The sequence below is a fragment of the Phytophthora ramorum genome, assembly GCF_020800215.1.
Source record: "Phytophthora ramorum isolate Pr-102 chromosome Unknown Phyram_PR-102_s0010, whole genome shotgun sequence".
NCBI classification, from domain to species: Eukaryota; Oomycota; class Peronosporomycetes; order Peronosporales; family Peronosporaceae; genus Phytophthora; species Phytophthora ramorum.
The window spans coordinates 351,579-373,567 of record NW_027150656.1 but is presented as its reverse complement, the minus strand read 5'-3'; the positions used below and the strand labels follow the sequence as shown (position 1 = coordinate 373,567).

The 21,989-nt window shown below is 55.9% G+C and overlaps 10 protein-coding genes across 10 annotated transcripts; 7 read left to right on the top strand and 3 right to left on the bottom strand.

Moving 5' to 3' along the window:
• Positions 1–709: 709 nt before the first annotated feature.
• Positions 710–1,192, top strand: KRP23_10508 (Temptin; the record flags this gene model as incomplete). Its single annotated transcript, XM_067880967.1, has 1 exon — positions 710–1,192. The coding sequence occupies one exon, from the start codon at positions 710–712 to the stop codon at positions 1,190–1,192; it is 483 nt and encodes a 160-aa protein (XP_067741256.1).
• Positions 1,193–1,570: 378 nt separating this feature from the next.
• Positions 1,571–2,074, top strand: KRP23_10507 (Temptin; the record flags this gene model as incomplete). The annotated part of the gene is made up of 1 exon (XM_067880966.1): positions 1,571–2,074. One exon carries the CDS (start codon positions 1,571–1,573, stop codon positions 2,072–2,074), a length of 504 nt encoding a protein of 167 aa, XP_067741255.1.
• An 870-nt stretch (positions 2,075–2,944) lies between these two features.
• On the top strand, positions 2,945–3,850 carry KRP23_10506 (Temptin; the record flags this gene model as incomplete). The annotated part of the gene is made up of 1 exon (XM_067880964.1): positions 2,945–3,850. The coding sequence occupies one exon, from the start codon at positions 2,945–2,947 to the stop codon at positions 3,848–3,850; it is 906 nt and encodes a 301-aa protein (XP_067741254.1).
• A 937-nt stretch (positions 3,851–4,787) lies between these two features.
• KRP23_10505 (Temptin) lies at positions 4,788–5,447 on the top strand (the record flags this gene model as incomplete). Its single annotated transcript, XM_067880963.1, has 1 exon — positions 4,788–5,447. The coding sequence occupies one exon, from the start codon at positions 4,788–4,790 to the stop codon at positions 5,445–5,447; it is 660 nt and encodes a 219-aa protein (XP_067741253.1).
• Positions 5,448–5,570: 123 nt separating this feature from the next.
• KRP23_10504 (Transmembrane protein 222) lies at positions 5,571–6,209 on the bottom strand (the record flags this gene model as incomplete). Its single annotated transcript, XM_067880962.1, has 3 exons — positions 5,571–5,766; positions 5,824–5,991; positions 6,055–6,209. The coding sequence occupies 3 exons, from the start codon at positions 6,207–6,209 to the stop codon at positions 5,571–5,573; spliced, it is 519 nt and encodes a 172-aa protein (XP_067741252.1).
• A 375-nt stretch (positions 6,210–6,584) lies between these two features.
• KRP23_10503 (uncharacterized protein) lies at positions 6,585–7,882 on the bottom strand (the record flags this gene model as incomplete). The annotated part of the gene is made up of 2 exons (XM_067880961.1): positions 6,585–7,026; positions 7,089–7,882. 2 exons carry the CDS (start codon positions 7,880–7,882, stop codon positions 6,585–6,587), a joined length of 1,236 nt encoding a protein of 411 aa, XP_067741251.1.
• A 417-nt stretch (positions 7,883–8,299) lies between these two features.
• Positions 8,300–13,411, top strand: KRP23_10502 (Nucleoside diphosphate kinase-like protein 5; the record flags this gene model as incomplete). Its single annotated transcript, XM_067880960.1, has 2 exons — positions 8,300–8,895; positions 9,058–13,411. The coding sequence occupies 2 exons, from the start codon at positions 8,300–8,302 to the stop codon at positions 13,409–13,411; spliced, it is 4,950 nt and encodes a 1,649-aa protein (XP_067741250.1).
• Positions 13,412–13,454: 43 nt separating this feature from the next.
• Positions 13,455–14,605, bottom strand: KRP23_10501 (uncharacterized protein; the record flags this gene model as incomplete). The annotated part of the gene is made up of 2 exons (XM_067880959.1): positions 13,455–13,500; positions 13,872–14,605. The coding sequence occupies 2 exons, from the start codon at positions 14,603–14,605 to the stop codon at positions 13,455–13,457; spliced, it is 780 nt and encodes a 259-aa protein (XP_067741249.1).
• A 4,724-nt stretch (positions 14,606–19,329) lies between these two features.
• Positions 19,330–19,977, top strand: KRP23_10500 (uncharacterized protein; the record flags this gene model as incomplete). The annotated part of the gene is made up of 1 exon (XM_067880958.1): positions 19,330–19,977. The coding sequence occupies one exon, from the start codon at positions 19,330–19,332 to the stop codon at positions 19,975–19,977; it is 648 nt and encodes a 215-aa protein (XP_067741248.1).
• A 219-nt stretch (positions 19,978–20,196) lies between these two features.
• KRP23_10499 (uncharacterized protein) lies at positions 20,197–21,797 on the top strand (the record flags this gene model as incomplete). The annotated part of the gene is made up of 2 exons (XM_067880957.1): positions 20,197–21,654; positions 21,717–21,797. 2 exons carry the CDS (start codon positions 20,197–20,199, stop codon positions 21,795–21,797), a joined length of 1,539 nt encoding a protein of 512 aa, XP_067741247.1.
• Positions 21,798–21,989: the final 192 nt, after the last annotated feature.

Here is a 21,989-nt window from a genome sequence, read left to right as displayed (position 1 = left end):
GAGAGTTACTCTTCGTCCTCAGTCTTGCGCGGCTGCATGGCGAGCTTCAGAGCCTGGACAAGAGCACAGTTAGCGGCTTATACGTCCTTATTGAGACCTTTTAGGGGACGCACGCACCTCGGCGCCTTCCCGTCGCGCGTTCCAGTCGGCGATGGGGCCCGTGATGAGCTGCATCGAGGCCAGGACGATGCCGCCGGTGAGCAGGTAGCGAGCGATTCCGTTCATACTGGAGGCAAATGGACTTCTGCGGCTGCGGCGCGCCCCGCGGAATCGTCAATAAATTACAAATATAGACAATCAAAATAGCAAATCGAGGTGATGCGTAGTACCAAAAGTGGGTGAGATAATATATGTTGAAGTCGTCAGGAGGAAAGCATTGCGGATATTGAGCTCGCAGCGCCATCCGTTCATTGCGCTACTCGCCTCCAGTGGATGCAGTGGATGTAGCCTAGTCCAACGATGGTCAGCGGCGATCGTCGGCCGTTTGCTGTGGACAGACGATGGGCGCTCACCTCGTCTCAAAGAAAACATCATTTGAGGTCAGCACCAGAGCCACGACGGAGTGTCCGCAGCGGCGTATCTTGCTCGGTCTTGGGGCCTGAACCACCAAAACCAAGTGTCTCTTTCTTTTCCTTGGACCACATACATGTCAGCTCACTTCTCAAATCGCCTCTACAGACGCAAGCCACTTCAAACTAGCACCCAAACCATGAAGATTTCTTTGTTTGTTGTCGTTGTCATGGCAGCTGCACTATTCTCTTCGGAAGCCAACGCCTCAAAGGAGTTCGTTGCGCTGATCCCCAACGGTGGTAACGTGGCCAACGCACCAGCCATCGGCCACTCGGACAACACTGGGAAATCCTCCGCTACGAACGCGTTTGGCAACGCCTTCGCCGACGCTGGGAAATCGTGGACGTCGGGGCTGTGCCAGGCAGACACCGACGGAGACAGCCAGACCAACGGCCAGGAGCTAGGCGACCCGTGTTGTGAATGGACCGTTGGGTCGACACCTCGATGGACGTCGGGCGTCTCGCATCCGAGCGACGCCTCCAAGACGTCCAACGAGAGTCTTTGGGCCAACATCAATTGCACCGGTGTCACTACCGTCTCGAATTCAGCTGCTACCCAGAGTGCTCCGTTCATGGGCGTTGCACTCACTGTGGGTGCCGTGATTGTGCTAGGCGTCATGTAGATCAAGCAAAACGCAAGACCCGTTTTGAAACTGATGTTGAAATCAAGAAGTTTGCATTTGGTTCCATCTTGGTGCTCACAAGTTGCAGTTTGAAGTGAGTCCAGTTGCAGCAGGCACGAACACAAGCCGATGTGGGCGTCGGACACGCTCAGAATAAGCTTTCAGGGACCAGGCTGCTGAAACAAAAAGACAACCGCATTTCAGTAGCGCCGAATTTTCGACTACCAGTAGTCAGCGTTCAACCGGCTTGTTCGTTAACATCCGTTTCGTGTGCCTCCGCTGGTTCCGGAGGTGCGTCCAAACTCCTCATTTGCAAAAAGGCACGGACACGAACAGCACAAGACCAGCTTCACCTTCGTGTTCCTGGAACCATCGGCCATGAAGATCACCAACCCCAGTACTCTCCTGCTCGTTGCTGCCGCTGTCGTGGCGCTGATCGTCCCTGAAGTCAATGCAAAACCGGAGTTTGTCAAGCTGATCCCGAACGCAGGCCACGTGCCTGGTGCGACGGCCATCGGCCACAAGGACAACACGGGCGCCTCGTCGGCCAACAACGACTTTGGCAAAGCATTCGACAATGCAGGAAAGGTTTGGACGCTGGACCTGTGCGAGGCCGACACCGATGGCGACGGACAATCAAACGGCAAGGAATTGGGCGACCCGTGCTGCGAATGGACGGTGGGGTCACAGCCCCGCTGGTCCTCTGGGGTTTCTCACCCTAGTGATGCCTCCAAGACCTCGAATGAAAGTCTGTGGGCCAGCATCGACTGCTCCAATGTCACCAAGATTGCTGCGACGTCTGCTGCCACCTCAGCCACTGGAACCGCCTCGATGGTGGCAATCGCCTCGTTGAGTGTAGTCGCCTTGCTGAATTTTGCCTAAAAGCCCCCGCCTTGAGGCTGAGTCCTCTTTTCGACGATATGCCCTGGAGCTTACGGTCTCGGACGGATGTTTTACTAATGAGCAAAAACTATAAATTCAATTTGCAAATGCTCTCGGATCTCTAGCGTCGAGAAGTTTAGTATCATTTGTCGTCTTCTGAGCTCAGCACACTCGTTCTGATAACCATATTCGTTAACGTGTGCCGCGGTGCCTATCGCAGTCTCATTCGCGTGCCTCTTTGCTAGTCATCTCGCAGCATGCGTGCCCGCGCGCAAATATATTGGTTGCTTTGAGCGCAGACTGAACTCCTACCGTAGGCAAGTGATACCGACGCAAGGGGTCTCTGAAACTGTGCAGAACCATTTGCTTTTCGCTTTGTTCAGCACTTTGGAGTCGCTTGGGCGATCTAACTAATAGCATCGAGTAGTTGTAGTTCTTGCCTCAGAAATATATTCCACAATCTCCAACACTTCGTATCATATTGGTATCCGAACACCGATTTGTCAATACAAACGGTGGCCCCACTCAGCGACGATCCAATTTGGATTCCAAGCACAACAAGCTTTCACTCAATGCCGGTGTTTGCAAACTTGAATCCAGTATCGCTCTGGACGTCTCACAAAATGGACTTGCAGCAGGAGGCAGCATACTATCTTTCGCAAACGCGTGCCACAGCCCGCCAAAACGTAACTCATTCATCCAGCAAGGGCATTTACCGGCACCATCGCACCACCCGAATGTTACAGCATAACATTGAACGACTTGGACAGATACACCAGAGACCTTCTCATTTCTCAAACCTTCTTGTCCAAGCAACTGCTGCTTACGTCGCTACGTTTCCTCCTGCAAGCGATACCTCCTTCACCAGTCATGAAGATCACGACCGTCAGCACTGCCCAACTCGCAACTGCACTTGCGCTGGCTGCGCTGTTAGCTTCAGAAGCGGATGCATCGAAGAAATTCGTGAAAATGCTCCCCAACGGTGGCAACGTGCCCGACACGCCTGCCATTGGACACCCCGACGGTACCGGCAAGTCGGCCGCCACGAACGCCTTCGGTGACGCCTTTTCTGAGGCTGGAAACAAGTGGACCAAGGAGCTCTGCGAGGCTGACACCGACGGCGATGGTCAGACGAATGGCCAGGAGCTCGGTGACCCGTGCTGCGAATGGGATATGAGCACAAACCCGGTGGTTCAATGGACGACCGGCGTCTCGCATCCCGATGATGCATCGAAGACGTCCGACCCAACTCTGTGGGCGAATCTCTGTGGTGCTTCGACAACTGAGTCGACTACCACGACTGACAGCTCGGCGACTGCAGCCTCCACAGGATCGGAGGGTGCGTCAAATGGCTCTGGTGCCACCAGCGCCCCGAGTGAGACGAGCGAAACGAGTGAGACCAGCACGCAGAGTCCTGCCACTTCCTCCGAAGGTGCGGCTGGCTCGAGCTCCAACACGGAAAGTGGCGATAGCGGCAGCTCTCATATGCACAGCGCAAGCATGTCCAGCTCGAACAGTTTTAACTCCAGCGCCACCGGCAGCACAAGCACCTCGGGCTCAAGCAGCTCGGATGTGGAAGTTGGCAGTCCAAGCTCTTCCAGTGAGAGCAGCCGAAACACTATTCGGGGGACAAGCAGCGCAAGCTCCGCTACTCCAAGCGCCAGCACGCCCAGCACGAGTTCATCAAGCTCATCCACGAGTGGCGCTTCGGTTGCCAAACCGCTTTTCGCTACTGCGGCTGGAGTTTTTGCTGTGGCCATGACTTTCTTTGCCTAGTCAACGATCTTTTGCTAGTGACAAGTGACTACCGGAACGAGCCCCGCCCTACATGCTAGGCTTCATAAAGTTGTCCTACGACAATGATACTCCTTGATCGCCAAGCTCTTCGTTTTTCGTAAGTACACTCAAACACGCCATTGCCTTCACCAACAAGAACAAGATGATTTGGCTTACAATAATACTTGGAAGTACAAGATAAGTTGAGGCCTCTACCAGAGCAGAAAGCTATTGCTCAACTTACATCCTTGATGCCGAATGCACTTGCCGACCGCTAGTAAACTCTCAAGAGAAAAAATCGCCAGTATTTCTGAAGACGACTGCGTGGATATTAACTTTATATATGTCCACAGTCTTCAGAAATATTGCCAGGGTCCCTGATACTGATACCTTGAGATGGGGTCCTTGTGCTGTGCCAGGTGCTGGTTTGCCTCAAAATTATCGTGAGTCGAGCAAGCACAACTCATCATTACTCACCCTTTACTTTTTAAGAGGGCAAAGCTTGCATTTGTGCATTCTAGCACATAGTTCGTAGTACATCGAGTTAGTCGGAGCCACCAACCAGTACCGAGCAGTCTTGATAAGTGAGACGTTCAGAATGCGCGTGCTCGTACCAGAAAGCTCCAGCAAGTATTTCGTGTTGTACCGTTCATGCAATCGGATGCGTCTACAAGCAACGTTGCGTTCCGGGATGAGCGTGCGCATTTCAGTGATGTCGTTTTAAGCTCGAATAGTTCGAGTACGACACCACCCGAATTTCATCAATTCCGCGGTGCTGCACCACCGAACTCACGACCAACAGTGCTCTAGCCCGAATCGACGACGGGTTGGGCGCGTGCTGCAGCATTCCACGTTTCATTCCTCAAACCTCCCGCTCGGAGCAACTCACCACAAACAAAACCCGGCAACTTCAATCCTATTGAGCGGCACCATTGCCATGAAGGTCACTACCCCCAACACCCTCCGTTTCCTCACTGTGCTGGCGGGATCAATGCTGTTTGCCCCGGAGTCTGAAGCCTCGCTTGAGTTTGTGGCGATGCTTCCGAATGGAGGCAACGTGCCTGACACGCCTGCCATTGGACACCCCGACGGCACGGGTGATTCAGCTGCTACGAACGCTTTCGGCGATGCTTTTTCGGAGGCTGGAAACAAGTGGACTGTCGAGCTTTGCATGGCTGACACTGATGGAGACGGACAGACCAACGGTCAGGAGCTTGGGGACCCGTGCTGCGAATGGGACATGGACGCCAACCCGGTGGTTCAATGGACCGACGGCGTTTCTCACCCGGACGACGCGTCCAAGACTTCGGATGAAAGTCTGTGGGCAAGCATCGTCTGCGGATCTGCATCTGGGTCCGTTTCGAAGACGAGCGAGACCTCGGAGGAGGTAGCAGCCTCGTCGTCGTCGGGCGGCAACTCGACTGCTTCCAGTCCGGCCAGCAGCACGACTGGCAGTACTTCAACTACCGCCACCCCTACTTCGAGCTCGCAGAGTTCCAGCACTCCGAGCACCACTAACAGTGCTCCTGCTCCCACCCAATCACTCTTCGTTACTGCCGCCGGAGTGTTCACCGTGGCGGTGATAAACTTTGCTTAATTGTTGCCTTAGCTCAACAATACACACTTTGCTTTTTCTCCTGCATTGCCTTGTCGTACAACATCCTGTAGTGTCCCGAATAACCCTGCACATGAATCTTCGGTTAAACGATAGCCATCCTCTCTACAGCACGTAGTGTTTCACCGCAATGAGAGCAATGATTGCAAATGGCAGCCAGGTCTTGAAGAACCCGCGCGCGTCGACGTATTTTCCGCGAACGAACACCCAGAAGCACAGAATCACCATGTTCCAAGGGCCACCTCCGCTAAATGGGAATTGCGTGAGGCACTCGGCCACGTACGAGTGGCAATTGTCCAAACTGCAAATACACAACATTGTCAACGATTTTCACGAAAACTTCAACTACCAAACGTACAAGAAGTTGTAGGAGTGACTGCCGTAAATGGCGGAACCTTTGGCCACCGCTTCGTCCCAACGAGTCACTTGGTCTTGGGCAACGTCCAATTGCACGTATCGCGTCGGGATGCCGAACAAAAAATTGTCTCGGCCGATAGTTTTAGTGCCTGCAAAATCGTGGATAATTCTGGTATCAAAGTAATTGTCAATTCCAGGGTCAATATAAAACGTTTTCAGATAGTGAGCTTACCCGTTCGAGTCGGCGATGCCGAGGTGACCGATGAAAGGCAACACCCACGTGATGACGGGCAGCGGTGACCATACGACGCAGAACGGGAAGCGGTCGGCGCCCGGGTCGATCGCCGCTGAGCGTGATCCGCCAGTCGACGAACACAACTTCGCCATCTTGGAACTCATAAAATATTGTCCATTTTTTGTGGTCTGCCTTTTTTTTTGGTCGACCAGCAAATGTGGACATCATCCAGGAAACCACATCCGTACAGCAGAACTGCGTCCACCTTGGCTGAGGTTCTTACGGTTGACTTAAATGCGCTTAGGCCGGTCAAGATGACTAAGCCAGGAAGGAGGTACTGCAAGACCAAATGTAGAGTTCAAGGCTACCCAGTCAGGCGATCAGTCCTTTGACGTGGGGACTAGCGAGCACAAGTCAAAGGAATCCACTGCTCCCTTCAACGAGGAAACCTGTGGCGGTGCGTCAAGGATTAGCTCCTTCACCTTCTTGGCATTATACGTGTTGAGTATTATAATAGTTTCCCTGGTCTACCAGTCCAGCACAAGCTGCGCGTCCGGGTCCAATGGGCCCTGAGCGCCTCGCACCGGAGGTATCGCCATAGGGGAAGACGTCGCCACCCGCGGACGGAATGGGTCCGCCATTTGGTCTCTTGAGTTGTCGCTGAGCACACTGACACTGCGTCCGCTGCTCACGCTCTCGGTTAGGCTCGACATGGTGTCGACCGAGAGCTCGGGTTCCGACTCGATGGCGCTCGCCTCGATATGGTCGTCCACGCTCCAGTGCGCGCTGCCGATCACGCTCTTGATACAGAGCACGCAGAACAGCCGGCGCGGGGGCTTCTTCTGCTTGGCGTCCAGGGCGAAGATTTCCCTCTGACGCGAACAGTCCTTGCACACGCTCTGGTGACAACCAGCGCACGCGGGACAGCTCCCTAGCATCGGTTGCTCGGAACAGACATGGCACGATTTACTGCACAACTCATAAATGAGATCCTTGACGGCGACACCAACATCTATCCACAGTGCACGAACCTCGTAGCTGTCCATCCGTGGCTCTTGGCGCGCTCCATCAAGGCGCTGAACTTCTTGGCACGGCCGCTCTTCGGGCAGTGCACGACGTTCAGCCATGTCCTGGCCACTCCGTAGTAGATGACCTTATCCGGGTACTTGCCGAACTTGTAGATGGAGCCCCAGAGGAAGATCTCGGTCTTGTTGAGATCCCGTCGCGGTCGATACAGGTAGCACGTGGCTGTATGCTGGCGCTGCATGCCCGGGGTCGCTTCCATAGGCCACTCCGGACGGCGGATGGACTGCAGAGTATGGTAGCCCCATTGCTCTCCGTCGGCGTCAACCGTCATCCCCATGCGCTCGTACGTCAAGACGTCGCGGTCTCGCATCAAGCCCCACACGGACTTGGCTGCCCACCACTTGATGCCGGCGAAGCGGTAGGGGTCCTTGGCACTTCGCCGTTCGCTGACATTCATGACGGCAACACCGGCTAATGAATACCCGAGTAGCACCTTGGCCGTGCGCATATCCTCCGTGGTATCGCAGTAGAGGCCGCTCATGACATCTTCGAGTGAGCCGTCAATGAGCCCCGTTCCGAGCATGAGCAGCACCGCTGGGTCGGGCGTTCCGTTGATGCTGTGATAGACGCTCATGGCCTGACGACGACGCACGTATTCCCACTGCTTTGGGTCAATGCGTTCCGGGTCGACCTTGGCGCACTCGGCCATGGTCTCCAGCAAGAAGATCCGCGCCGAGTGGTCATACTTGGCGCGCTCCTCGTCCGTGAGCGAGATCTGCGGGTACCGGTCCTGGTACATGGCACACGGACAGCAAGCTCCGAGGTCGAGCGGGCGAAATTGAAAGTGAGGCTGTGGTATGTCCTCACTGTGCCTCTCATCGCTGCCAGTCTCCACTAAAATGCCATGGTGGTTCCGGGCAGAGTAATCGTGTGGGCACGTTCATTTCGCGAGATGAGTCTGTCGCGCGTCCATGGTGCATGCCATCCTGGACCACAGCTGGTCTCGTGGGTCACGTTATCGAGTTTACTGCGCACGAAAACTTGAACAGCATTCGCCATGTGGCGGAGACTTTGGAAGCTGTTGGAGCAGCCGAAGAGGAGGCGCCGTAGCGTGCTTGAAGCACCTTCTCGCAGATGCTAACGTGCACCAACGGCGTCGTGGTGTGGGGGCCACGCAAGGTTGGTCGAGGCGTTGGCTGCCAAGTTTAACGGTAGCATGTCATCGTTCTGCTGCCGCGTCCCAAACAACCGTAGACTCCTGCTCCGTGCTCACTCTGGAATCTGGGCCATGTGCGGCACGTGGAGCTTTCGCAGGAGTGAACTACCCAACGTATCTACCCCCGGCGAGAGAGAGCTGCCTGCCACCTCAAGTCACTGTAAACTGCCTGGTATGTCAAGTTCCAGTGAGCGAAAACTACGCCAGACCTGCGCGAGTTGCTTCAGCGTCGGATGTGCGCCAGGAACTCCGATCAACGGGTGGTCGATTCTCCTTGCGGTGCCGTGTGGTCATGTATTCTGCAAGCCGTGCGTCGCCAAGCGTTGCGCTGTCGGACTGACGGACCGCTCGCTCGTTCCTGCGCATTGCTGCGGCTTGGAATTCCCGATCGAGTACGTCAAGGACGCGCTGCAGCCGTCGGCTTTCGCCACCTACTCGCTGTTCTTGGCCGAGCGTCAGTGGAAGACGACCAATCTCCGGTCGGACGTGGAGTACGCGGCGACGGTGAGGAGCGTGGGCGGGATGCAGTGCCCGAACTGCGGCGTAGGCATCACCAAGATCTCCGGCTGCGAGCACATCCAGTGCTTGTGCGGAAGGTCCTTCAACTACTTGTATTGACGGACACGCCGAGATGGGGATTCAAGCAAGGTGCTAGTCAAGCGTAGCAGATTTAAACAATGGAAATGAAACGACGCGTCCCTTTCACGAGTCTCTCCATTGTCCGGATCCTTCGCTAACCCGTGTGTCGTCCGGGCCAGCATGAGTGGAGATGCCTTCGTGGTGGTGTTCCTCAAGCCGGAGATCGCGACGGGCTACTTCAACTTCACTGCAAGTGGCGACCAACCGGAGGATGACGGCGGAACCGCCGCGCCCTCGTCCTCCATCCCAGGCGTATCACCAGTTGAAGCCGCGTACTTGCTACCGAACGGCCACATCATCCCCACCATTCTCTCACGGATCAAGGACAAAGGTCTCGAGGTTGTCCAACGGCGTATGAAGCACTTCGCCCGCGCGGAAGTGCGAAACCTCTTCTCGTTCGAACTCCAGCAGCGCTTCCATGACGACGAGCACGCTTTTGCCACTTTCTTAACTGCCGTCACGAAGGGGCCGAGCCTCGCGTTGTTGCTCAAGCTACCCGGGGCGGGCGACGCCAATGCTGCCATTAAGAAATGGAGTGAGCTAGCCGGTGATTGGGACCCTGTCGTCGCTCGCAAGAAAGCTCTCGCAGCGTCGGTGCCTCATGATCAGTGGCCACTCCGCGCGCTGTGTGGCCTCAATGCAATTCAAAACGGGATCGCCAGCAGCTCGCACGCGTGTTGTACGCACCGAGAGCGATTCTTCCTGTTTCCACCGGCTGTCCCACAGTTGGAGAGAGCAACGATTGTGCTGCTGCCTTCGTTCTACTCAAACTTCCCCGCCGGCAAGGACATCCTGCTTTCAACCATTGGGAAGGAGACTCGAGCAATTGTCGTAGAGAACAAGGAAGGCTGTTCGCTTTCCGGTGAAGAAGCTCTTGTTCTGTGTGGACTCACACGCTCGTATGATGAGGGCCCTGTTGACCAAGCTTGTGTGAGCGTGGTGGAGCTCATGGACCAAACGGTGGGCGCAAAGGGAGTCGACATCCTCGTTCTCGAAGGCTTGGACTTGAACTACACGCTTCGTTCCGCCGTGGGCCCAGCGAACGTCGAGCTGGCAAGGCTCTACTACCGTGACTCAGTCAGAGGCCAAATGTCATCGAAGATTCCGTCGGTGGAACTTCCGGCAGCGCTCCAAACAGCAGACAACGAAACCTTGGGCTTCGAGAGCGGTTTGTTCCTCTCTTTCGACTCGAGACTTCACCTCGGGAAAGCTAGCGACGAAGCTCTGGCTGGGTCCCCACAGATCGGACCAGCCGTCGAGGTTACTCTGGGTCTCATCAAGCCCAATGCAGCCTGCAAACCGGACGTTGTGGCTGATATTATGCGCATGATCAACTTGTTTGGATTTACAGTTGAGCGGCAACGTCGTCTGGAGCTTTCTCGTGACCAAGCAGACGCTTTTTACGCCGAGCACCGCGGGAAGGCCTTCTTCGAGACGCTATTGGGATTCATGACCAGCGGTGAAATTGTAGCCTTAGAACTGTCGCGTCCACACGCCATCAAAGCTTGGCGAGCCCTCATGGGTCCTACCAATAGCATAAGTGCGCGTGAGACTCACCCGTGGACACTAAGGGCACGTTTTGGCGTTGACGGCACCCGAAACGCTACCCACGGCAGTGACGCCAGCACCAGTGCAGCTCGCGAGGTGCGTTTTTTCTTCGGCAATGCATTGTCAGCATCTTCAGCGGCAAGTAAGCAGCCCAACGGAGCTGTTTTAAGTGGCAAAGCTGCTCAACGGCCGATAGCAGTCTCGGGGACCAGTGATAGCAGTATTGAGAAGGTTTTGACCCAAGGATTGAAAGAGCTGCTGGAGAAGAAGCTGTCGGATCCGCTACAAGCCTGTCGATGGCTAGGAGAATGGCTGGTGGCTTATCGAGTTCGTGGACTGGAGGAGGAGTCGGGAGTTCTCCAAGGAGCTCAACAACCAGCGCGTGGTCTGAAACCCGACCTGAGTGTTAAGCGAGTCTCCGAGGAAGCAACCGCTTGCAGAAGGCGCAAGGTCGTCGCAATTACTCTGGAGGCTGCAGTCAGCGATGCTGTACGCACCACACTGCTTGACACTCTTCGTGAACGGCTACGAGACGCTCGATACCAGCTTGTGGATGTTGCAACAGAACTAAAGAAGTTCGCAGCATTGGACTCGGGGGTTGCCAATCTCGTGAAAACTTTGAAAGAAGGTGGGCGACGTCGCTGTGTGTTGTTTGGCTGTGAAGAGCTCGCTCAAAGCTCAGGGTTTCATCGCGAATTCAAGACCCACGCTCCTCCGGACTGGCAAATCAACTTTGTGGTCCATGTGGAACTTCAGAAGAATGACGTCGGTATCACACGACAGTCTTCCTCGCTCGATGTGCCAGTATTACAGGTCGTGCTTCCGTCGACGTCGACCGTCAATCCACAAGAGCTGCGAGCGAAGGATGGAGCTCTTCAAGGGCTATTTCACGCAGTATTCGACCCCAACATTGTGCTGGTAGAGGACCAAGAGAGACTTGTGCCTAGCACCGTGTGGACGGAAGTTGCGAAGCACTATGGATTCAGCTTACTCACGTTTGACACGTTTGTAGCGTCAGTCAAGACTTCAAATGACGACTCAAGTGAGACTCAACTGTTGCTCAGCTTGCTGCGGTCTGGTTCGAACGTGCCATCGACACTGCTGCTGACTGTCCTCCGGCGCGTGGTTCTCGGTACTCAGCCTGGAAGTTCCACCATTACACAAAAGTTCATGCTGCTCGGGTTTCCATGGTCGGAAATCCAAGCATCGGAGCTGGAGCAGGCAATCGGACGACCTCAAAGTGTTTTGTTTGTGAGCGAAAACAGTCAACGCGTCGTACCAGCGTGGATGCACGCTTTCCGAAAGAAGGGGCTCGTGAAACGCGTCTGGATTGATTCGAGCTCTCGTGTAGATTGTAACGCAGTTCGCTCTGAATTGTGCGGTGCGCTAGGACCCGTTATCGGCTGCTTTTTGGGCAAGTGCGAGGCTAATGAGCAGCTTCAACTGCTTCAAGCGGTTGCCAAGGCTCAAGGCTTCGTCTGGATTGACTGCTCGCTACTCAACATGCCGACGCCGCAAAGACTGAGAGACTTGCTGCTTCAACCTCATACAGGACGGGAAAAGTTCTTCTTGTACGGCTATCCCCAAACTCGTGCTCAAGCTGAAGAGTTCTTGAACGTTGCAGCCGCTCCACAATTCGTGATTCACAACTCGTCGTCGGTTTTGCCTGTCGCACAGGAAGTGCTTGCCGTCTTGGACGCCCACCCAAGCATCACGCAGCTAGATCTGGCTAGCTCGCAGACGTCAAACGGGTCTTCAAAGCTGCCGTCGATCTTCTTCCGAAAACAAGTGGTGGCTGTAGTAGGCAGCGTGAGCACGCTGCATCTGCCGCAACTTCGTGATGTTGTGTCTCCTCTCGGCTACGATGTCCTCGACTTGAGACACGATGAAGGCGTGCACCAAAAGGACGATGAGCTCGCGGGAGTTCGCGAATTGGAGCGCCGTGTGCAAGCCGTCCAGGCGCCACGCTGCCTCGTCGTGGGAGCACCTCACTCGCCGAGCTTTTATCACGCTCTGGAAGCGCGCGTCGGTTGCGCTATACATAAACTCTTGATCCTGCAGCATGTTCCAGTCCGAGCCCGAGCGACGGACGATGGCGACTCGGATGACTATTCTGATGAAGAGCAAGGCCACGTCCATGTTGACGAGAGCGGCAGCGATGGAGACGACAACGCGATGTCCACAAGAGACGCAATCAAATCACGCAAAGCGATGCAAACTCTGAGCTCTGATCTCGCGCAGCTTCTGCAGACTCTTGCCGCGTCTTCCACTTCGTCTATCTCCGTGGAAGTCCTCGGGTTTCTTGAAAATGCCCCTGTCGGCTCATCTCGCGTCGTTCAAGACGTCGTCGCTCGCCTTCGTCCGCGCTTGTTTGGCGTGGTTGGCCACCCGTTCTCGTTCTACCAGGCAGCGGCGCGATGCTTCTGCCGCCGACACTTTGTTGGATTTGTCGATCTTAGTACCATGTCCAGCAGCCTTCAAGCGCTCCGAGCACTGGAGGCCCTCGTAGCGACCACGCCTCACGCTGTCTACTGCCTGGACGGGTTTCCTCGTTCGTCATTGCCAGATGCCACGGTCTCTTCAACTGCTGCTTCGCCACCTCGTTACGTGGCCCAGCAGTTGTGGGAGTTAGACCGCCGAGTAGGAGCGCTCACCACGCTCGTACACTTCACCACAGCCTTGGAGGTGCTGGAAGAGCGAACTCCCGAGCAAGTCACGCGTCGAATGCTGGCCATGGCTCAGGACGACCTGGAACTCGCTTCCGCAGACCTCATACGATGGTTCACGACTGGAAAAAATCGCCGCCAGACGATTAGCGAGGTCACCTGTGACCGCACACTGGAAGACACGCAAGAAGAACTGGACTGCGTGTTGCAGAGAGCACTGCGTCCGAGTAGACCTGCAGTCAAGCAAACAGGCGGGTGAGCGGCGTCGCATTGTAAGCGATGGACGTTTAACACGGCCACATCTAGTGATACAATGTATTGTTTCCAGGGGCTCTGAAGGCCCATTTACTGCGACATCGGACACTACGCCTCATACCATATCTCCTTCATACATGCGATCTACATGACGCACTTGTTATACTGTATCCGTCTAGCACTGGCGTTGCTGCTGCTGCTTGCCGTGCTTGATGCAGAAGCCTCCGCTACGAGCTGCGTGGGTGCAGCCTTCTGTGGCGCACCGCTTGCCGCCTCCGTGCGAGTAGCAGATGCCGCCGGACTGCGCGCTCTTGGTGCAGCTAGCCACGGCGCAGCGCCTACCTCCTCCGTGGGAGATGCAGAACCCACCTCGGTGCGCGCACTTTTGGCACCCAGCCATCTTGCAGAAGTGGCGTCCTCCGTGCTCCATACAGAGGCCCTTCCGTCTCGCATCGTTCACGCACCCGTCGCGCCGGCACTTGGCCACGGGTTTGGAACTGCTGGTGCTGCCGGTGGAAGGCGTGGGACTAGCTAGGACGCGCGGCTTCTTGTTTAACGGCACCGACAAGAACGTCGTGTGCTGGGTGTAGATGGGAGACCGCTTGTTGTACGTCACCGCGGTCGTCGTGTAGAGCGGGCTACCTGGCTGCATCGAGCTGTCGTAGCTCGGGTACGCGGATACGGAGACCGACTGGCGCTCTCCGGCCGATCGGGACCGGGTCGGCACGACCGTCCGCAGTGCCGGCAGGTATTGCGGCTGGGCAGCCGGGGACGGGAGCGCGAGGCTCGGGAGCGGGTTCACGCTCTGGATGAACGGGGTCTGGGGTGGAGACTGCTGGAACTGCGTCTGGTGGGTGGCCGGCCGGCCGTGGATGTGGTCGTGGCAGTAGCCCTGCATCCTGCCGAAGTTGGCGCAGCCGTGGAACCTGCAGTACTCTAGCTTCAAGGGGGCCAGGAGGCTGCTGCCGACGACTGGGAATCGGGTGGCGGTCGTGGTGTTGGCGGGGCTGATGCTGCCGAAGGACGGGAGCAGCGGGGTGGTCGTCATCGTCGACGCCGTGGACAGGTTGATGGCGGGGCTGGAGCTGCTGAGCTGGCGCTTCATGTCGTCCTGCTTGTCGTCCTGGCGGAAGTGGATGGGGTCGCTGGTCATGATCCACGGCTGGGGGAAGTCCATTCGGGCGAGTCCGGGTACCATGCGAGGCTGAAACAAATCTGTGGGCTGGTCGGTGCCTGCCTCTGCGTTCAAGTTCAAATTCGTGAATGACCGTGTGTCCAGCCGGAACTTGGGGGCAGTCGAGTTCACTAACACCCGGTGTGCGATCCGAGCCAAGTGTGACTTTCCCTCTCGGATTCGTCACAGCGCCTTCGATCAGAGGATTTGGCTCGGAGCTTTTTCTCTCGGATGCTTTTCTGCACTCGGCTGTTTTTCGTCGGCGAGTGTCACGGACAACTTGTGTGCGAGTTGGAGCTCCGCTGCAGCACTGCAGAGCGAGCGCTCCAGCGGCCTGAGCCTTGCAGTGGGTGAGCTCGGGCCAGCAGCAGGTGTGTGAGTGCAGCGCGCGAAATTTGAGGGCGGCATCACCGAGCGTTGCAAACGCGGGCTCGCCGCGCGAAACAGCAGGCTGCGGCACTCGGTGGCGGTGCACCACCAGCGCTGATTTATTTTGCGCCACCGGGCGCGGGCTCGCCACCACAGCGCGGCGGCCTCATTGCCGGAAGCCGCCGCCCTGCCACTAATGCGCCGCGAGTCTTCTGCATCTTCAGTCTGCCGCCGTAACGGCGCCGGTGATTTATAATAGATCGCCGTACTCGGTCTCACTATGGCCTCGACAGTGGTACAGTCAAGAAGCAGCTCCCAACGGCCGGCGACTTGGCATTTGTATGCCTCGCCGCCACGTTCATTTCGCAGACGTGTGCAACATGAACACCGCCCAATTTTTGAGCGGATGCCAAGTTAGGTGGCGTGCCCTGGGCGGCGCCAGCCCAGAAGCTTCCGCTTCCAATGGACAGCGCTGCAAGACACACCACCAAGCTGCGCTACTTCGCCCGGTCCAAGGCCTTTCCAGGTATACGTGGTGCTCCGCGCAATGCAAACGGCCTATCGCAGGCCCAACACCGGATAGATCGGGTCTACCGCCGCAGACAAAAACGCTGGCGGTCTTCGCTGCTGGTTGGTGTTTTGGCCACATGCAGTGGATTTTGTACATGCAGCAGCAGGTTGGTGGTGCGCTTTTCGACTCCGGTTTGGGGCAAATACGGCGAGACATGGAGCGCCAACCTAGCACCTGCGGGCACGAGTTGCGGAGGCAGCCCAGCTGCAGGGGGTTCCGCTGCTCTCAAGATGTCAGCGACATGACACGAGCGCGATGCACACCATGTGGCGCCTTGACACGTGTGGCCCTTAGTCTGCCATGCGGCGCGCTTGGTGAGATCCGGACGGGCTCTGGTAAATGTCCCTTGCCATTTCGGCGCCGTCCACCAGCTGGTGGCTTTCGGCTGCGCAGAGATGACTAGCAAAAGTCGAGTGCACGATGGGGATTTCACGTGGACACTATACACGAAGCTGACTCGACGCGCTCCTCAGCTGGTGAGCCCTTTGACGGGGCTCATGCAGGACAGGCCCGCGTAGATAGTCAGCACCTGCAGCTGTTTGATTGCAAGGAGCAAGTGTGGCTCTCGCGCCTCGACGTGGGCCTCGGGATTGAACGTCGCGCACTTTGCCTGTCACCGGGTCATCACTTCTCCGTCATAGCCGGCAGCGTGCGAAAGGCCTTGAAGCCATAAAAGCTGGACGTGGATAGGCAGCGTCGGAGTCAGCTGCAACAGGCCCCACAGCATCGCAAATCCTGGCCATCCTGACTATCCACGAGAAGGATATGCAAGCCGCACACTCGAGTTGAGTGTGTTGGGTCTCAACCGCGCGATAACGTCGAACGGCGCGGCCGAATAAGCCCGCGAATAAGACATCCCACAACTCGTCGACCGGTTAATCCGCACACACACAAAGGACAGCAGCGCTCCATTACTGTTGCTGCAGCTCGCTTGGAAAGGCGGAGGGCCATCCAATAAGTGGAATCAGACGGGAACGCGCCAAGCGTCAACGGCTCGAAAACGAGCGGTCGCGACGATTGCTTGATGGTTGCGACGGCCCATGTCTTCGTTGTACTGGCCAACGTGGTAACGCAACTGCTCTGCAACTCGAGAGTCCAGTCGCTCTTTGCAATATCGCGGAGACGCGGATGCTTGTCGGCCATAGTGGCCAAGCGGCAACTTCAAGATGACAGCATACAAAATGCTATATGTTTGTTTCTACGAGTAAAGAGCAGCTCTGCTTATTAAGCAGGTGCCGATCACCGAAGGTTCTTTGCACGATGTGCACTTCAACTTGCTCAATACAAAACGTCTTATTAATTAGGCCACCTGTAACCGCTAGCAAAGTGACTTTGCTCATCGACACCACCGACACACATTAATGTTTGACGCAGCTGCGCGACCACTACATGCATTAGCTCGGCAGCAGCGCTTGTAGCAGATCTGTTACCGTATCTCACGTCCAAGGCAGTAGGGCTACAGCGATGCTGGGTGCGCTTGCAAGTCTATAGCAGTCAATTGGACGTTTGTGGCTGCAACTGACCGGACATGCTCGATTGTGCATATTCACGTACGGAAATGTGTATTCTGGGCAAGCATGGTATGCGCGCTGGATCATCCGGTGGATGTGGGTCCCACTTTCCAGCTTGCGGGAGACCAATTAAACTCCTGTTAGCCCCACGTGGTGTTAATCGCAATAGTATCAGATGCAGAGAGGGCAATTCATTTACTGAAGTGGAAATTTATCTCGACTGGATACCAGTAGGGCCTTTTACCGGTCGCCGGAATTCTACTACACATAAGCTTGGTTGGGTTTGGCGTGATATTTTTTCGGCTTGTAGTGGTGCGTCGGCTTGTAGTGGCGCGTCGGCTTGTAGTGGCGCGTCGGCTTGTGCTGATAGTACTGGTTGTACTGGTTGCTAGGTTTCGCAGTTGGCTTCGATGTCTTGGTCGGAGGACGCGTCGTCGTAGGTGGACGAGTGGTGGCCGGGGGGCGAGTCGTAGTCGGAGGACGAGTCGTGCTCGGCGGAGTCGTCGTGGTGGGGGGACGAGTAGTAGTCGGTGGACGGGTTGTAGCCGGAGGGCGTGTAGTAGTTGGTGGGCGGGTCGATGAGGGGGGACTCGTGGTGATGGGAGGACGACTAGTAGCCGGTGGACTAGTTGTCGTTGGGGAGCGCGTGGTGCTCGGCGGGGCCGTGGTCACCGGAGCACTGGTCGTAACGGGTGGAGCCGTCGTCACTGGGGGACTAGTAGTCACCGGAGTGCTCGTAGCAGGAGGACTGGTAGTCACCGGAGGACTTGTGGTCGTCGGGGGACGCGTCGTAACAGGGGACTGGTTGTCACAGGAGGACTTGTGGTCGTCGGAGGAGACGTAGTCACCGGAGGGCTTGTCGTAACAGGAGGACTGGTAGTCACTGGAGGACTTGTGGTCGTCGGGGGACGCGTCGTAACAGGGGGACTAGTTGTCATTGGAGGGCTCGTTGTTACTGGAGGACTTGTCATCGGAGGACTCGTAGTCGCCGGAGGTGTGGTTGTCGACGGTGGAGACGTGGTGGTCGGGGGACGAGTAGTGGTAGGAGGAGTCGTTGTTGCAGGGGCCGTTGTTGTGCCGCACTGGGTGTTAGCCCACAAACTCGGATTGGAAGTCTTTGATGCGTCTCCCGGGTTCGATACACCAGTGCTCCAGAGCACTACGGGGTTAGTCAGTCTGACCCACGCACAGCACGGATCTCCGAGCTCCTGGCCGTTTGTCTGACCATCACCGTCGCTGTCAGCCATGCAGAGAGATTTCGTCCACACGTTACCAGCACTGGAAAAGTCGTCGCCAAACGAATTGGTGGCCCCCGAATCGCCTGTGCCATCGGTATGCCCAATAGCTGGCACGTCAGGTACATTCGCTCCGTTCGGGACCTTCGAGACAAAGCTTGTCAAAGCGTCCGCTTCAAAGGCTAGTTGCGCAGTCAACACCATAGTAGCAAGTGCTTGAAGGATACTGGGAATGCAGATCTTCATCGGATTTGCGGCTCGATGCACTGCGGAGTAGCTGAAGTTGCTCAAGTTGGTGTTTTGAGAAGTGAGCACTGGAACGCCCTAAGCGATTCTTACACGCAGTGGCAGCGAGGAGTTTGGATCCGTAGGACACGTGTGTTCGTAGCGTTCCAGTTCGATTTTGGTGGTGCAGTGAAGTGGACGGTGCGGTTGCGTACACTTTGTTGAACTAATTAGATTGTTAACCTTTGTCGTGCTGTGGACGGACTGCAAATTTGAGTAAATGCCCGAGCAGTATTATATGAGAGTCACCTCATGAACGTAGGAACACTGAAGTCATATCATGTTTTGACTCGGTTCAATGTGGTCTTACACTCGTTTATCAAACCCACGCATACGATACCCGAGATGTTATTGTGCGAAGGAACTTCTCCTAGTAAACTCCTCAAAGCTGAACGGAATCAGCAAATGAGCTGCCAAGGTGTGCGGCTAGCTCACATGATGATACAGGCATGTTCTCGGATTTATCAACTACCTGCGCGCGCCAGCCAGATGATTACAGAGAGGCACGCGCCTTCAGGGTCGCCCTGGATGTGACAGGTTTTCGTACTATTCAGCTCACTGCATTTGGCCGGACCCCTTATGTGTTTGTTGTTTGCGCGTGTTGCCGTACACTTATCGGCCATATCGTTCAACTTCAACCTTCTCCATACAAAATATAGCATTGAATGCTGCTACATATATAGAGCACCTCGCTTCATCCAGCAGCTACGTATTCTCTACCGCAGGTCGGGTATGATTTTCTACAGGACCTCTCCTCCATACAACAAACATCCTGCCATGAGCTCGGTCGAGCTGCTCAAGAACCTGCTCATCCTGCAGCACGAGGCCGTCAAGGCGCTCGTGACCGAATTCCACCAGCACACGGAAGCCTACGTGCAGCAGTTCGGTCGACTGCCGCTGGCCCAGGAGCCCGCGCAGGCCGCGCACGACGCGCGCATCCCGCTGCGCAGCTCCAGCTTGGCGTCTCCGTCGCTGGCCGACGGCTGCGCGGTCTCGGAGGTCATTTTGACCGCCACGAAGCAGCACTGCGACGTGAATATGCGCGCCACATCACCAGACCATTTAGAAGCGTTTTTAGAAACGTGTAGAAAGAGCGTCAAGACCGTCGAGGACCGGGTGCACGCGCTCTTCGTGCTCAACGCGAGTTTTGATAGCAAGAAGATGCTCGCGCGCTTCGAGGGCAAACAGGGCTACGCGCTGCTGGTGGAGTGGTTCGCCGAGTTCTGCTCGTACGCGGACGACGCGCCCAAAGGCTTCTCGGAGCTGTTGTTGCGAGTGCTGCAGCGTAACGTGCCCACCGTCTCGTTCACGACCAAGACGGTGCTCAAGAGCTTGAGTCAGTACAAGAAAATGACGGCAGGGAAGGACAACAAGGCTCTGCTGCAAACTGTCCTGAATCAGTACCGAGACAAGATCACGCAGTGATTTACGAAGACTGCCTCGTTTCTAAAGGTGTTTGATTTCTTATTATTAGGTTTTTGTGAAACCCACCACGGACGGATGCAGAGCTTCCGGAGAGTTAGAAATACCCAGCAGAAACCACCACATCGATTCCGTGTTGCATCGTGCCCATTCTGCCTCGTATCGGTGGCTAACTTCCCCGCAGTGAGGACTAATTGACTGTGTCAGCAGCGAAGGACGACCATGGAGGGCTACCTGGACCACTTGGAGACGATTGGACATGTTGGCATGCACAAGAAGGTCTGGACGCGCCGCTTCTTCAAGCTGAATGCAACTTTTGGCGTGCTCGAGTTCTTCAATGATGAGATGCAACAAGAGCGGAAGGGGAAGCTGGAACTTTGCGGCGCTGTCGTGTCAACAGCTGACGAACTGGGAGAGCTGCTGAGTGATAGCAAAAGTGCGGTCGAGAAAACGAGACGCTTCATATTCCAGATCACTGAGGATGGTAGCAAGAACCACCATCATCTGTGTGCCGACGTGAGTGATCCAAATGCGCCTCCTTCACAGGCGTACGCTCAGGCGTCTTTCAGTCGTGCGTATCTGGATAAATGGCTGCATGCGCTGCGGGCGGCCATCGCAGCGCAAGAGGATTCATCCCTTTCGTCGGCTACGATGGGTCTGGGCGAACTCAATGCACAGATTGGCGCGTTCATGAACCACATGCACCTTTCTGCACGCATCTCTGGCCGAGTACATGCGAATGGTAAGTCCATCTACGAGATAACGGTGAAGGCTTGGATTCTGGAGCGCGAGCTCGTGATGGAAGAAGACGATCAAGAGGACTACCGCAGCTACGGTCATGGATCCGTGGGTAGTGGCGAAATGTCATGGCAGATACTCGAATATTCGTGTGCCTGGAAACTTCTCAAGTCTACGGCCGAGCTGCAAAATTTTGATACGCAACTGCGACTGCTATTTGGCTCGAAGATGCAAAACATTGCGTTCCCGTCAAGCTCGATTGGGACCAAGCTACAGCAATTGCACCTGCACGCGTCCGCGAGCCAAAAAGAGACCGAAAATCTGCAGCGTATGCAGGTTTACGACGTGTACTTGCAATCACTGCTACGTCTGCCAGCATTTTCCTCGTTTGGTAGCGATGCCAGTACGATGCTGGATACTTTCCTCGACGTCTCTCCTCACCTCGCGTCGTTCCGAAAGCTGGAGAAAAAATCTGGACAAAGCATGCATCTCCGCGACCGCAAAGTGGTGCCATGGAAAGACCGTGCGCGCTTTGAGGTGATCTACAACATGCATCTTCAGGTCATCGCTGCCCAGGAGGAAAAGACCCGCCGTGCTGAATCGACTCAGAGCCAGGCAGTCCCTCGCCGCGTTGAGTCTCGTGGGGATCGTCGTCGCCGGCACAGCCATCGCCACCGCCAAGAGGGCACCGAAAATATCGTCTACGCTGATCAACAAGACTTTGCCGCTGTGTATGTGACCCCGCTGCCTGCTACTGTGAAGCAGTCACAAGACTTTGCCGCTGTTTATGAGACACCGCTGCCTGCCCCTGTGAAGCAGTCACAAGACTTTGCCGCTGTTTATGAGACCCCGCTGCCTGCCCCTGTGAAGCAGTCACAAACCTTTAACTCTATTGATGTGACCCCACTTCCTGCTCCTGTGAAGCTAACCGCGGCGGCTGAGGTATGTTTGTACACACCTTCATGGCAAGTGTTGCCGATTTCCATTAACTTTGTGGTGTTTAGGAGGCCCGTCCTGGCGAGTCCGTCAAACAGCGCATCGCTCGCATCGGCCAAAGGCTTGTTATCGAGGCATTTGAGGCCTAGAAGGACGAACTGTGGCAGTAGCAACTTTATTTTCCAAGTTTGTCGGCTCCTCGGAATCAAACGATAAATTAACGGGAGCTTTTTAAACCCAGTGTGCTGCCACTACCTCTAGAGTCTATGCATCACAACCACGCCACTCGAGCGTCTTGATCCCCTAGTGTCGCCCCACCAATGTGTAAGTGTGTGCGATGA